This window comes from Meles meles, chromosome 17, assembly GCF_922984935.1.
Source record: "Meles meles chromosome 17, mMelMel3.1 paternal haplotype, whole genome shotgun sequence".
Classification (NCBI taxonomy): Eukaryota; Metazoa; Chordata; class Mammalia; order Carnivora; family Mustelidae; genus Meles; species Meles meles.
Genome location: NC_060082.1, coordinates 66,521,167 through 66,536,856, shown reverse-complemented (window position 1 = coordinate 66,536,856; position 15,690 = coordinate 66,521,167). Strand labels below are relative to the sequence as shown.

The window sequence follows — 15,690 nt, the reverse complement described above, 5'->3', positions numbered from 1 at the left end:
CACGTGTCTCGCGGCCGGCCACGCGCAGAGCTGCTGGTGCGGCCGGCCGACATTTCTTACTGGGTTAACCTCCTCAGAGACATTCAACTTGCTGACACCCCCAGATTTTCACGGGAGATTACTAGTTGCCCCAGGAGCAGGGTTTGGGGCAGAAGAGAGAGGGACGGGCCATCAGCCATCTCCTCTTGGACTCAGGAACTCTTGCAAAGGTTTCAAAGATGGGGAAGAATCTAAAAGAAAAGGTCACTAAGATATGCCCAGAGTCCCTCTTGCAACCAGTGAGGAACAAAACTTGACTCCACTTCCAAATGTAAGATAGATGTGTTTCATTAGGCTGAAGGAGAAATTTAACTCTTAAGGCTCCAAGTGCAGGCTCAAAGGTGAATGTTATGGTAACACTGATTTTGAATTAAAAGACAAGAAGGGGGGCGCCTGGGTGGCTCAGTGGGTTAAAGCCTCTGCCTTCAGCTCAGGTCATGATCCCAGTGTCCTGGGATCGAGCCCCGCATCAGGCTCTCTGCTTGGCAGGGAGCCTGCTTCCTCCTCTCTCTCTCTCTCTGCCTGCCTCTCTCCCTACTTGTGATCTCTATCTGTCAAATAAATAAATAAAATCTTTAAAAAAAAAAAAAAAAAAGACAAGAAGGAAGGAAATGAAAAGGAAGGGAGAAAGGAACGAGAGAGACAGAGCCAGAGAGGGAAGGAGGGACATCCACAACCATCCTGACAGCGCTCATGGCCACAGTCCCTTGTTAGCAGGTGGGGATGTCTTATGATCCAAAATACCTTCCTGTTCTATTGCAAATTCTCACTTCTCTGGAGTGCTTTGGGGGCCAGTTTGTCCGTGTGGGGTGTTTAAAAGATAAAAACAATGTGTGATTCACACTAAACTTTTATATTAAAAGGGGAAAATTTTTCAAGAAGTAACAGAATACTATTTCAATTTCTTGGAGAGGCTCTTAACTTCCATTTATTATGCTGTTCACATAACACAGATTAATTTAGCCCAAGAGAAGTTGAACCTAAGCATCGTTATTGTTCTTAAGTGCCTTTCTTTGAAACTAACCCTGAGTACTCTTAGACACAGGGTCAAGGCTGCGTGTTCTCGCTGGCCAGCTGCAGTGGAAAAGTATTCACAAATTCATTTATTATGTTTTTATTTGCCTTTTTATTGTGAAGGTTAATCAACGCTTTAAAGAGAGGTCTTCAACTAATTATAGGAGATTATCCCCCAGCTAAGGTTCGACTCCTAAGTGAAAAGCCACATTCGTGAAATGTAAATACTTTTCAAAATTGATGGTTTTAATCAAAGCGTAAGGCCTCACCTCAATGTTCTTTCTGTTCCAAATCAATTCCTTGAAAGAAATGCCACAATTGTATTTGGATTTTTTTTTTAATCCCCCATTGGGCAATTAGCCTGAATTATGTTGGTTTTAGCACTTAGAGACCCCATACCTGGGAAACTGGAAATTTCTCCAGCTCTCAGATATAGTAAGCCTTGCTGATTTCAAAAGATTAGTCCTATCTCTATGCCGATTTAAAATTTAGACTCTTTTCCCATCGGAGAACTTACTAAAAACACATTTTGAAGACCATTTTGAAATCACATATCTTTTAATATTTTAAATAAGTACAAGACTGCTTTGTTTCTCTGATAAATATTGCTATAGCTCACAGACTCATTCAATGGCCTGGGGAATGGATGTGGTTCAAAACTTAATGTTTCAAGGTCTCTGGTTTGAACTTGGTCCTGACCAGGAAGTCTTGCTCCTTTTCCTGCCTGGGTCCCAGTTAGGAACTTTTCACCCCAGCTCTAAGCCGTCCAGATGGCTGCCATGTATGTAGTCCTTCCCAGTCCGAGAGAGAGTCTGAGGGCGCTACAGTGTGTACGGGGGGCTGAGATCCTCCCTGGATTAGTACTGGATCAGAGTGCCCGCCCCGAAGTGGAGGTCAAGGCCCAGTGCCTGCATCATCCATGTGTGGTATGTGGGCATCATGCTGAAATTACTAACATGCAGTTTGTGTGTGCCTTTTGGGGAAGTGTTCTATTTTATTTTGAAAGATTTATGTAGAAATACTAGATACATTTTTTAAGAAACATTCATAATGCCACCATCTTGATATAACTAGTCTATTTTTGCAATTAGAGTTCAGTATTTTATATAGTGTAGCCTTAGTGTACATATCTTGTATTCTGCTGTTTTCATTTAAAAATCATATAAGCTAGTGCTTTTGACTCATTTCATGGTATACTTTTATATAATTTTTTCTCTTAGATACAGAGTTTGTAAAAAAAAATTAAAAATCACATAGAATCTGATTGTTCATATTCTGTATGAAGAATAAATTAATCTCCAGATAGAAGTAGAAGAATGATGGTTCAAAACACTAATTTAATCAATATCAATGTTTTTGACCCAATGTTGACTGAAGTGTTTATATTTTGGTTAATTTCTAAAAGTGGCAAAGCTATTCTGTTCCTCGGAAATTTTTCTGCTCTGTTTAGGACCAAAATACGTTATGGTTTCACAATTTGAAGCTTGGTAGGAAATGTGTCTTGTTTAGGAAACATAAAAGAGAAACAAGTGTTGAAAAGCAAAGGAAATGAGAGACCTTTTGTGTTATGAACAAATTAACTGGCTGTTTCTGTTGGTACATTTATGTCAAGTTAGTTATCTCATATGTGACATTCATTAAAAGGCATTTCTTTTGGTTAATCCTTGGAACGCTCCTGTGTGCTAGCTCCGTCCTTGCTGTGGTTCCAAAGAAGAAACTGAACACTTGCCCAAGTGTAAGCCTTCAGCCAGCAGAATGAGACCCGGTGCTCGTGGTGCCTGTGTCTGTCCAGCATACTAGGCCACATCACCATGTTCTCATTCAGATTCGGGCTTCCATTACACTGAATGTAGGAAAACGAGGAAGACCGGGAAACTGGAAACATGCCCTTTGATTCAGTGTCTATCTCAGATCAGGGTTGCATGCCTGCAACTGAGAGCCGCCTTCGGGGGTGTGTGAGCATCCCCTTGGAAGGATTGATGTGGCTTGGTCATGCGACCCAGGCAGAGTGAGCAGTTTTGCCAGAAAGGATGGCTCGCTGGCTTCCACAGCTCTCCCCTGGAAGAGGAGGGGAGGGAACCAAGACTCAAAGCAATCGTTTGCATGTGGTCAGAATCATGGGATGGGACAGAGCCAAGACATTTTTTTCTGGGTGTCTTTTATATCCAGCGTGGTGGCTGTATAATTTATCGTCCAAGCTGGGACACTTCGGAAAGTGAAAGGGGAGTGCTATTAATAATGACACCAGAACAACCGGCGTCACCGGGGACATAGGGTTCCCCCTATTTATAGCACAGCATGGCCCCGTCCGTTCCCTTGAGCATGTTACGGGTCATGACGTCAGGCAGGCAACTGAACCACCAGGAGGAGCAAAGCCTTCTCCCACACAGACACTGCTGTCCTGGCAGGTGTTGGCTTCATCTACCCATTGCCTGTGGGGTGGGGGGGGGGCTGGTTTTTGGCACATGTGCCCACTGCTTAGATCAGAACTGTTTGCCGTGGGCAAAGGAGGGTGCACACGGCACCAGAGGTATTAAGTCCAACAAATCCCGTGGTGGCTTTACCTCCTGGGGAGCAGCGACCAACCAGATCCTAGACTTTGACCTGTTTTTCTAGATGAGGTAGTCGAGAAGCTTCTCCCCAGAGACAGCCTTTCCTATGGGAGCTGGAGAATGGCCTGGATCATCAGTGCCGGTTCCAGAGGGGGGACTGGGCTTCAAAGAGAACTAGTGACAGGCGAGAGAGCGGCCAGCTGTCCCTGTCCACCGCTCCCCTCCCCGTCCTTCTCCTCCTTCCCCCTTTGATCGTGGTCACGGTGCTGCCTGACATCCACTGAACGCATTTGGCTCATTTCTCCCTTTCACGCTTTCAAAAATAGATCCTCGTCCCTCCCAAGATGTTGTTTACACGAGGGGCTTCATAACGGATTCTAACGGAAGACACTGAAAAGGTAACTTGTCAGAGGGGGACGAGGGTGGCTGCCGGGGGTAGGGTTTAAGCGGGGACGAAGTGGTTTGAGAAAGCGGGTCTTGCAGTTTTTATCAACTCCACCAGCCACCAGGGAGGTCCTCAAGTGGGGGTACGATGGGGAAGCAGGGCCACAGGCGTATGTGTCCTCGAAGGTAAGGGGAGTCACATAGCCGAGAGCAGGCCTCCGAGATTACCAAGCTTGTGAGTTGCCTGGGATCAGGTTGCAATGCAGATGCATTCTGTATGTCTGGAGCAGGACTCGGCTGCGTCTCTAACCTGCTTCCCCGTGGTGCTGAGGCTACGACCCTAGGAGCAGGGGACTATAGGATATGGGGCAGGGGTCGGAAGAACCGCGTTCTTGTCCTGGCTCCGGCCGCTCCCCAGGCTGTCGGGTCGGCAGGCTCTCACGCAGCCTTGCATCTAAGGCCGAGCGAGCGGCGCTTCCCTTCTCCACCCCTCCCAGGGCGTCCGAGTCCCAGTAGCGGACCCACATGTGAAAGAAGAGACACGAAAGTTCTCGAGATGAGAGAGAGATGCAGGCCCGTGTGTAAAACGTTCCTAGGAGGGGAAGTTAGATACGGCAGAAGGATCGTGAGCAAACAGCACACGCCGAAGGCGAACGCCAAAAATCAGATTCTGAATTTCAGAATTGCTTATTTAAATCACAAAGGATCACCTCCAGAAGGATTTATGGGGTCTCTCTTTAAAAGTAACCGTCCACAGGAGAGTGGGTATGGCGTTGGCCTAGATAAAGCGGGTACACCTGGTTCTCGCCCTGCAAGAGCCCCAGCCAGAGGCCGGCCTCGGACCGCCAGCATCGCAGCGCCACAGCGGCCTCGCGCTCCACCGCCTTTGGAAAAACCCAAGCTGGTGAAACCTTAGGGTCTCAGGATGACACCCAGGCTTCTCGGGCTGACAGATTTGTCTTTGGGGGGAAATTTTCGACAGCTTATCATCTGTCCGAGAAGGCCAAAGAGAAAACGAAGTTGCGTTGAAAACGGAGGTAGGCGCTGTTGTCCCCCAAGCGCTCCTCAAGGGTGTGGTGATTTGTGGGGCGTTTCAAAAAGCAGAGGGGCAGGTGCCCGTAAGTCTCCTGGTTTAGAGTCATACCGTATATAGAATTTTCCATGCTTCCTTGGTGTTTGGCAGTGATCTGAACACGCTCCTCCTCCCGACAACCTTTCGGGGTAGGTTGAAGTGATCCAAAATGATTTGTCCCCAGTGCAAACGGATCCGAACCCCGCCGTGGTTAGCATTCTGCCATCTGTGGCTGATCACCATCTGTTAAGAATCTCCAAACAAGGAGATGGAAAGATCTCAAGCTTGCTAAAATGTGTCAGCTCCGTACATGACCCGGCGCAGAGCTGCTGAATCCACGGATGGGCCCCAAGCACTTCTGTTTCATCTCTGCTTCCGCAGTGCACTTCACTTGGCAAAGCGGTTTCTCGGTCACAGACACAAAGAACCGACATTCTTCAAAACTCGAGAGAAAAGATGCTTTCGCCAAATCCTATAAACCCAGTCCCTGTGCTCAGCTCATGTCCGTGTCCTGTTAGGGGGGCAGGTGGCTCTTAGAAGGCAGGACCAGTGGGCCGCATCTCTCGGTGCTGCTAAGCTCTTGACGTTGTCACGTGCGTCATCGATACGGATCACTTAGTCCCTGTCTCACTTCCTGATCCTGGCCAGTGTTGCCTTGTGTAGGAATGAGTGCTCGTTTCACATTTTGAACGGTCCTATAAAATTGGTCAAAATAGCTAATTAACCCTCTTTGGTTTCGTCTTGGGATAAAATGTTTCAAGATCCTCTCTCTCTGCCTAACATAGACCTTGATAAGTTTTGGTGGCGTGGGAAACAGGTGGTCACAACAGTCTTTCACATTGGCAGCCAGCCAAGGCTCTCTGTGTCTGTTGTCACTTTGGGAAGTGGGTCCTCTCCAACTTGCTTTTCATGCTTTTTTAAAAGCATGACTAAGCGGCTCTAGAGTACCCACTCTTCAATTCCGTCTTCTCTGACCTGTCACACGTCTTGCTTGTCACTGGTGTGCCAACGGACTGCCCGCTCCAAGCCTCCATGGCTCTTTCAGTGCAAGCTGAGGAACCAGAACCATGTCGAACTACCAGATGGAGCACAGACTTGTAATTCTTTAGTGCGGGCGCTATTCCAAACCCTGGTTAATTGCCGATGAAGCAAGACGGGCTCTGTTCTTGTCTCCTACTTCTCAGAGGTGTGCAATGTGCTAGACTAAGTTGGATCCATTTTTGAAAATTTATAACTTTCCTAAACATTTATCAAGGGCAAATGTTATCATTTGTTATGCTCCTAGGAAACTGCAAGACTCATTCCTGGGAGCAGCTGCTGTTTTCATCTTCAGGCCCCACTAGCTCGAGGCCTACCTACAAAGCACTGCACGGTGTCAGGAGTACAGTGACACCCTTACAACAGCACCACAGTCCAATCGGACTAGGGTACTTTCTTGACTCTGGAAACTCAGGCTTCCATTTAGGGGAACGTGTCCCAGTGAAAATCCAATTTCCTGCGCAATATATAACTCTAATTTGCACTGATTTGGTTTTGAGATGGAAAATGGATTACTTTCTGGCCGCATCAGAGAAGGAATCTCAGTATTTCCAAGAGATGTGTTACCATATGAAGTCTTCAGACTAGAATATCAGATGAAATTAGTCAACTATGAAGCAGCTATATAAAAATTGTCTGTAAAATAGATAATATTGAAGTCACAGCTACAGTAGATGTTTCTAGAAAATAGCGATGATGTCTTCAGTAAACAAAAACAATCCCCCAAGGTTCCAGTCCCCTTTGTCTACTATGGAAAAAGGACTAGATCTTTGACCATCAAAAAAGAAGAAAATCAGGGCCCCTGGTTGGCTCAGTGGGTTAAAGCCTCTGCCTTTGGCTCAGGTCATGATCTTGGGGTCCTGGGATCGACCCCTGCATCGGGCTCTCTGCTCAGCGGGGAGCCTGCTTCCCCCCCCTTCTCTGCCTGCCTCTCTTCCTACTTGTGATCTCTGTGTGTCAAATAAATAAATAAAAATCTTTAAAAAAAAAAAAAAAGGAGAAAGTCTCTATTAAATAGGACTTTGCTTGCCGAGAGCCTCAAAGGAAAAATAGAACCCCAAGAGAATTAGGTCCAATACTTGAAAGAGTGATACTCCATGACCATCCACAATTCACCGTCAGAGAATTTTTTCTTTATGCTCTCTCATAAAATTTTAGCCTTCTGTTTCCAGGAGCCTTCAATTTTATTCTGTTTAATGAATAACATAGATAATGTACCACTTCAGCTCCTCTCTTAGGTGTTTTGAATGGTACTATGGACCATTGAATTCTCTTGCAAAAACCTGGTTAAGAAAGGTGGACTGGTTCATTTCATGATCTGTAACTCAGGAGCATTTCCCAAACTCAGTGGTCTCTTTTCCTAATAACTGACATCTTTGATTTCCTTGAAACCTTGGGTTTTGGTATATACTAGCAATTTTTTGAATGCAGGATTTACAGGTTTGCATACATTTCTGGTAGTGCCTTGAATGGAAGCAAGTAATTCATGTAGAAACTAAATGAGAATACTATATGGGTTTCAAAAATAAATGAAAAATTTTGGTGTATTACTAAAAGCAAAATAAAACAAAGAAATAAACTTGTCCTATTTTAACAGGGTTTCTGATCATTTACCTCACTCCTAATTGAAACCTATCTTAACTGGGGACACTTTTTCTGCCCTGTTGGTAGACAGTGGCAAAGTGATAGTCTGTTGTTAGATATATACTAATCTATACTAATATTTGTTCATTTTTTAAAGATATTTTTGATGGATCAAGAGTAGGTAGTCCTCGGCCCTGGCCTTTGTCCCGTCCCTTTGATTTTGCTTATTCTATCAAGATAGCAAATGTAATACGAAGGACTACTTCCTAATGATAAAAAAATATTGGTAAATTTTTTAAAAAGATTATTTTTTTATTATATTTAAATTTTTATATTTAAATTTTTAAAAAAGATTATATTTATTTTTTTGAGAGAATGCATGAGTGAGAGAGAGAGCTCAAGCGGGGAGAGGGGCAGAGGGAGAGGGAGAAGCAGACCCCCTTCTGAACAGGGAGCCTGATATGGGGCTCCATCCGAGGACCCTGGGATCATGGCCTGAGCCAGGACCCTGAGATCATGATCTAAGCGGAAGGCAGAGGCTTTAACCCACTGAGCCCCTCAGGTACCCCTGGTAAAACATTTTAGAAAAATCATTACTCACAGCAGGAGACCGAGATCATTGACACTGAGCAGGAATCCATTTAATCATAGTAGATGATTATCAGTTATCTATTCATTACTTTCTCGAGTGTCGGTATGTGCCAGATACCAGTTAGGTTACCCTCACCTGAGAATATAGCGGTGAACCGGATAAGATGTGGTGTCTGATCCACGAGCTTATAGGCGAGGCATCGAAGTCAGTGCTAAAAGCGAAATTACAGGACGCTCTAGGAGACGGTTGAGAGCTTCTTCCCGGATATGGGTAAGAGTAAAGCAGGTAGAAACGAAATGGAAGAACGTAGGATTCTTTTGGAACACTACCGAGTCTTCCTTTTTCTGCCTTAAGACACACACACACACACGCACACGCACGCACACACCAGTGCTATAAGAATTTTAAATTAAGGTTGTGTGTTTCTGGAGAGACCTAGTGATCTGGGACTAATTATACTTCATTAACTGAATTTTCCTGGGTTAACTGCTAGTAAGTGAGCTGAAACAGGCTATTGTGAGTCTTGACCGTAAGTCTCCCAAACAGGGACGCATGACACAGGCTGTCTATTTGGAGAGCAGCTTTACTTTTCTCTCTTTCTGGTCTGTCACTTGATCCCCAGAACCACAAACTCCCGTGTGGCTGGTCGACTGCCCCGGAGTGCAGTCAGCCTGGAGCTCCTGGCGTCCCATTTACAGTCTATCTCATTCCAGGCCTCCGTTGAAAGGGATTTTGCTAATCTTAGAAACAACTAGAAGCATTCTCATTTAACTAGAACGAGTTCCCTTTTAACTGTTTAGCAGACAGTAAAGAATAATTTGCTTCCAAGTCCGAGAGACCCTTACTTTTTCCTTTAAAAGAAATTCATGGATTCCATTCACGGAAAACCACCAAATGCCCATTTCTGTCCAGCTGCTTTCCTAGGTCTTAATTACCATCTCTGACAATGAAAAACAACTCCAGGCTTTTCTCAGGAATAAGGAAAAGAGAAACAGTTATCTCTGAGGCCAGGAATCCTGAACCTGGACGGAGCCTTTGCTCGTTCATCCAGGGGATTTAAACAGTTCCCAAATAACTGACCTAAAAGGCATCCTGAGCTACTCAAGTCCTCTTGAGAAGAAGCTACAAAGTCAAGGCTGGTCGCATGGGAAGCTGCGGCCGCACTGGGTGCTCCGGGCCGTGGCGCCAGGGAGGGGGGCTCTGCTGCTGCTCAAGCAGCTCTGGGCGCGGTCCCGGATGGCCCGCAGCGTGGTGGGCGCGGAGTCGGCTCCTTAGAGTGACAAGGGCCCGGTGCCCCCCTTCCAGACGCCGCGTGTCTCGCTCCCCGCTCCCGCGGGCCGGGACAGCCGCAGAGAGAGCACACACTGCTCCGGCTGCTCGGCCGGGAAACGTCCCGCTTTTCCGCAGAAGCAGCTTTCTCCTCTCGGCGCAGAAATCAGTTATGCCTCCCTGTGTCCGACACTGCAGGTCTCTCTCCCCGCCCTGCCCGCTCTCCCCTGCGCCTCCCCTGCCCTCCCGGACGCCGCCGTCCTTTCCCAAGTGCCCTAGACCCGTGCAGGTCCGGGGCTGAAAGGGACCTCAGAGGTCACCCGTCCAGCCCACCCGGCCCCGCCTGCCCCGTGCTGAGACTCGTGTCCTCCCGGGGCACCGACCTGCGGCTTCGTGAAACTAATGCCTGTTGTTCTCCCCGCTCTCTCCTTTGTCCCTACAGCGCCATGGCTACTTATTCGGCCACGTGTGCCAACACCGGCCCTGCACAGGGCGTCCACATGGCCAACAGCATTGCCGACCTGAGACTGAAGGCCAAGGAGTATAGTTTACAGAGGAACCAGGTGCCAACAGTCAACTGAGGAGAAAAAACCATTAAACAGGCCTACGGAGAAATCAAACACCATAAGACACCTATCCTGCTCTGTCATTTCTTCATCTGCTGGGAAAAAATCAATCAAACAAACAAACAAACAAACAAGCAAACAAACCTGAACTAAAACATTGGGACCATGGCAGAGAAAGCAGGAGAGGAGCAAAACGAAAATTAGTTCACCAAGTTTCTCCTCCCTCCCGGGTCCCACCACCGCCACGTGCTTCTGCGTGTGTTGATTCTGCTTTTCCTTCTCCTCGTGCGCTTTGCTTTAATATACTCCAAGCTTCTTCAGTGAGGTTCAGCCCACCCTCCACCATGGCCGTATAGGTTTCAAAACGAAACAAAACAAAAAAACTACAGCAGCCAAAGAAACCACACATACATTCAGAGTCATTGTCTAGCATCTCCTCAGTGACCTGTTTGAACCTCAGTGCCTTGCCCCATCCCTCTTCCCAGTTCTCTGTATAAAAGCTCTAGGAGCTTCTGAGAAGCCTAAATCTCTCTGAAAAATCTGTGCCAGACACGATTTCCTGTTTTGTGGTCTCCATGTCTGTCGGTCATGGTAAGGTCTTTCCATCAGCTACTGTTCAGAAAGCAGTTATGTACAACATCTGGTCACTGGCTTGTGTCTGGCTAATTCTGACCTCTAAGCGGTAGATCGAAGCTCTCCTCATCAGCTAGAGATGTAAGCTCTCAGCTGTAGATGACAATATGGCCATCACCACCACCCCGCACCCCCATCCAGGCAATCAGCCATCGTAAGTCAAAGGTATTTGTTATTTTTGAATGACTTGTTGACACTCGAGAGAGGGAGAGAGATTTCTTTAGGAAAACAAAGACTGGGTGTGAAAGGCCTGGCCTACATCTCTTTAGTGCCTTAAGGATAGTCAGATGCACACTTATATATATACTGTATATATTTATATATTTTATGTATATATATATCTAAAATATTCTGGCAAGCCTGAGTTTGCAGTTTCTCAAACACTACCAAAAGCAAATCTCACACCATCACCACTGTCCTTAATCTCTACAGTGATGAGATGTTTTGGGGGATCTCGTTTCCTTTCTTTCTTGACACAAAATTCTCATCAAGGCCACAGAGCACAGGGCATGTGTTTCAGAACAGGTCTCATTTTCACATTTGAGCTTTGAATAAATTAGAGCCTATTCGAGCCTATAAAAGTGTTCTTGAGTTTGGAGACAGCTCTGGTGGAACAGGAGTATATCCTGATACGTCACGGGGGTTACATTTAGAGGAGGGAAAGCCATGTTGTCATCTGCCCCTTCTCCACTCAAAAGGAATCTGAAAGACACATGTTTGAATGGAATCCTTAATGTCTTGTCTAAATTCCAAAAATGTAAAAGGCGACTGTGGGCTATTCTTTTACTAATATTTTGAAATAAAGTTTAGTGCCTAGGACTGTGAGCCAGGACCGACCTGTCTTTGTTTCTTTCTTTTTGTCTCCAGCTGTGCTTTTGTAACTTGTCGGGTGGACAAGACCAAACCACACTACCATGCTGTGCCTCAGTTTACCTTTTTGTAAAATGGGTTTAATAATACTCACCTACCTCACAGGGGTGTTGTGAGGCTCTTATTCATTTGCTCCTTCATTCTTTCCTGTGTTCTCTGCTTGTGCAGCACTTGGTAGCCATGGGAGGAAAGGGACTACAAAAGTATACAATGTTAATGGAAGGGTACGGTACCCAGAAGCCTTGTTTTCTAGCAAGGAAATGCTACCTTGCTGACAATACTTACAGCCTTGTTTTTGGAAATGAGAAATAGGTTTCTATTTACAGACCTCTCAAAAATCACATCACTTGACCAAAGAATAATTTAAGATACATAGAACAGACACATTTTTGACATATTTTTATCCTGACCAGGTTGGTTTTAATAACTTTAGTTATCAGTAATTAAAAAGCTTTAGATTGGTTTTGGCCAAATATGCCAACTCTGAGTGACAGGCATGGACTGCTGAGTTTAAGATGCACTTTCAGCACACACTTGATCCCCCCTCGGCCTAGCAAGTTGAACCAATGGTGGCACTTTTTCAGCCAAACAGCCACCAATCTGAAAATGTATTTTAAATGTTGAATCTATACTTCTTTTAGTAACAGGAAGAAAGCCCATCTTGTGCATTTTGCTTCCATCCACTGATTCCCTCTTCTTTTAGTGTATTATTAAAATATTTCTTTCTGATGTTTCATGTGGACTGGCTGAACGCCACATATTACTTGCTTCCTAAGGATTCCCTTGACTAATTCTTAGGTCCCACTAGCTGCTGCGGATTATCAAGATTCAAAGGAACAGTGTAGACTAACAGACGAAAACGTTCTTTGTGAAATGAGTGCAATCCAAGAAATTGGTGAACATTTGGAGTTTGACTTTGGGCTATAGTGCAATGAAGAGAACTCATACAAGACAAGATGTTGCTAGGAAAGGGGAATTTTTGAGGAGGGAGGAAAGGAATAGAAAGTCATGTGAAACAAAGTCATTTGAAGCTTTTGTCCTGACATCCGTTTTCAGTAGTGAACAGAAAAGCCTGAGCCCAAAACCCAAACGCTATGTGAAACTGGGCAGTTTTGCCACCAATGCCTGGGAAGCAATTTCTGGGAAATCAGAGCGTAGCCAGCGCTGGTCAGTCATAGGAATTTTCATTGCTTTTGACTCAACACCACCAACATTTATTATCTAAGCACCTGATCAAGAAGTATACACATGAGACAAGCACTCAGTATTGTTCATTTATTATTGATTTTTTTTTTTAAAGTAGAAGTTTGATATATGATTTAGAGGAGTAGCCTTTTGGCTTCCAAGCCAGGTCTCAACAGAGGGCCTCAGGACAACAAGTTCCAAGGCCTAATCCTCCCTGTTCCTCACCATCATTACACCCAGATAGAGATGAAAACATGCAAACTATCTGTCTGTGTCCCCAGTCCCTTCCCAAACAAGATGCTGATCTGTAGGACACTTGGCAGGTTAAGTCAAACCAGAAGAGGTGATTGAATAAAAAAGGGAATGATACTTAGGGTATAAGATCTCATAATAAATGTAATATGTAAATTATATCTTGCTTTATGATGTAAAATATACATTGTTTGCGCTAGAATAGAAATGATTCCTTTTCAATAAAAAGAAGAAGGATACTACTATGCGGTCTTTTGTTATATACATTTGAGTCTGCTGATTCTTTTCTCTTTGAACTTCAAAAATAAATCCACTAGGACCTAAGGGTACTTGCAGGGAAGAGTGAAGGTAAGAGGGATTTGTGAACAGAACTTTTATTGGAGTGTGATAGTATTTCTGAAAAATGAAAATAGTCTATTCCTCAATAGCAAAGACAATGGTGGGAGGGAGAGGGGATATTTATTGGCATAATGCGTAAAGGGACACTTTTATGAGAAATTAGTTAATTTTTACCCATTTCTTTAGAATCCACAATACCAGCTCTATATGACAAAACAGACAAAATACCACACACATGTATTTTAGGATAACGAAGTAACAGAGTAAAATTTGAGCACCTCCTGTGTTTAGCACTGGGTGTGTGGTATGGGGGTGGGGACAGAAAGCCAAACTGGGAGGCATATGTTCTGTTTTCATACAGATTAAGAGCCGATTTAAAAGGGAAGTCCGTGATGAACCGACGCGTGCAACAGTCAAGACAGTAAGTGAAGGTGACAAACGAACAGAGCAGACGGGAGAGTCCAGAAGGAAGAAAGACACACCGAGCTGAAGTGAGAGAGGGCTTCACGGAAGAACTGGGGCTCGTTTAGTCATCGAGGACCGGGAGGACAGGAGGTGCTGCCTCCAAGTCAGAGAACAGGAAACGGATGAACGTGGGGACACAGGAAGGAGGAATTGGTGTTTGGGGACCATGACAATATGGGCCCAGATGGACTGGAGGGCTTAGTTTGAATCCACGTGGAGGAAAACACCGGAGACTGAAACTGAGCCTTCATCCTGCAGATACGGTGTGTCGGGACAGAGGAGTTTGGGATTTTGCTCAGGCCATAGAAATCCACTAAAAGTCACTGAGTGGGGGAAAAAGTCATGCAAAAATAGCAGTACAGCAAGATTACTGTGGTGAAAGAACGAAGACAAGCCAGAGCAGAACAGGAGCTAGAAGCCGAACAGTTAGAAGGGACAAAAGCAAAGGTTGCACAGGGAACATCTTGCAAGGAAAGAATCAACAAGACTTTACGGCAGGAAAAAGAGAATAGAGTCCAAGATAATAATGAATTGAAAAGTGGGAACTAGGAGAAGGGATCACAGACAAAACGGACAAAACCCAACAGAAACGGGAGACCCTGTGAAAGAAGGCAGTAATTACAGTTTTAAGTACGTTAACTGAATTTGAAAACAACAAAATGTAAGTTAAGATATGAAAACTTGGCTTGAAACCAAGGTCAAGGATGGAGATAGAACTTTGGGATTCATCTTTAAGGAGGTGATACCTTGAGGTACGAGAATGAATGAGTTCTTTGAGAGGAGAGAACATCCTTGTGCTTCCACTGGAAGCGTCGTGGACCCTTGAACAACACACTTTTGAACTGCCCAGGTTCACACCAATGTGGATTTTTTACAGCACAGTACTTTAGGTGTATTTTCTCTTCCTTATGATTTTCTTTCTTTAAAAGACTTCGTTTATTTGAGAAAGAGACAGAGAGTACAAGGAGGGGGGATAAGGGACAGAGGGAGAAGGAGATGCAGACTCCCCACTAGGAGGGAGCCCAAAGCAGGGTTCAGTCCCAGGACCCTGAGCCAAAGCCGATCCTTAACCCACTGAGCCACCCAGGTGGCCCTTTATGATTTTCATAATAATATTTCCTTCTGTCTAGCTTACTTTATTATAAAGATACGGCATCTAATGCATGCAAAAATTTGTGTGGGAAGACTTTCTGTGCCCTTGGTAAGGCTTCTGGTCAAGAGCAGGTGTTAGAAGCGAAGTTTTAGGGGAGAGGAAAGTTTCACGTGGATTTCTGACTGCACCAGGGATGGTGCCCCAAACCCATGTGGTGCAGAGGGTCACCTGTAGTTTCAGCCCGGGAGGAAGGTCCGACTCTGCAGAACACGTAGCGAGGAGACAGCTGCTGAAGACCATTTGCAAGGAGCTGTTTGAGAAGCAGGAGGAAGACCAGCTTGTTGGCTGCCCCAGAGTTAAGGAAAGAGGAGTCTCCGAAGAGCAGAGAGAGCTGAGTACGGTCAGATGCTGGGGAGCAGACCAGCTTCACTGGGGGTGGAGGAAAGGCCACTGGATGCATGACTTTCTTGAGTATGTTTACTGCGGCGCTGGGGGAAGAAGACACATTTTGACCAGTCATGGTAAGGATGAGTTCCTTAAGAACCGGAAGTGGAAGCCGTGGCTCATAGACTGCTTGCTCGAGACCCTCTGGCATCGGAAGTCTATGAATAAGGATTCTTTGAGCTGCAGGTGGCAATTGGTTCAAATCACAAGGGCTGTATTTAAAACCCACGGGGGTGTCCACTGGACCCAAAGTACGACTGACTGCTGGAGCCGAGCCACTCCTGGGGTCCCAGAGGCTG

General features: G+C 45.4%; 1 protein-coding gene across 2 annotated transcripts in view; it reads left to right on the top strand.

The window, feature by feature from the left end:
• Positions 1-13,240, top strand: part of PRRX1 (paired related homeobox 1) — a 73,434-nt gene extending 60,194 nt beyond the window's left edge. The window contains exons 4-5 of one of the 2 annotated variants that reach the window (XM_045983640.1): positions 3,932-4,003; positions 9,987-10,070. In XM_045983640.1, coding sequence (XP_045839596.1) covers positions 3,932-3,986 — 55 coding nt within the window. In that variant the 3' untranslated portion in view covers positions 3,987-4,003; positions 9,987-10,070. Of the gene's footprint in view, positions 1-3,931; positions 4,004-9,986 lie in introns of both variants that reach the window. The other variant, XM_045983639.1, reaches the window with a different exon arrangement.
• The last annotated feature ends 2,450 nt before the right edge of the window (positions 13,241-15,690 follow it).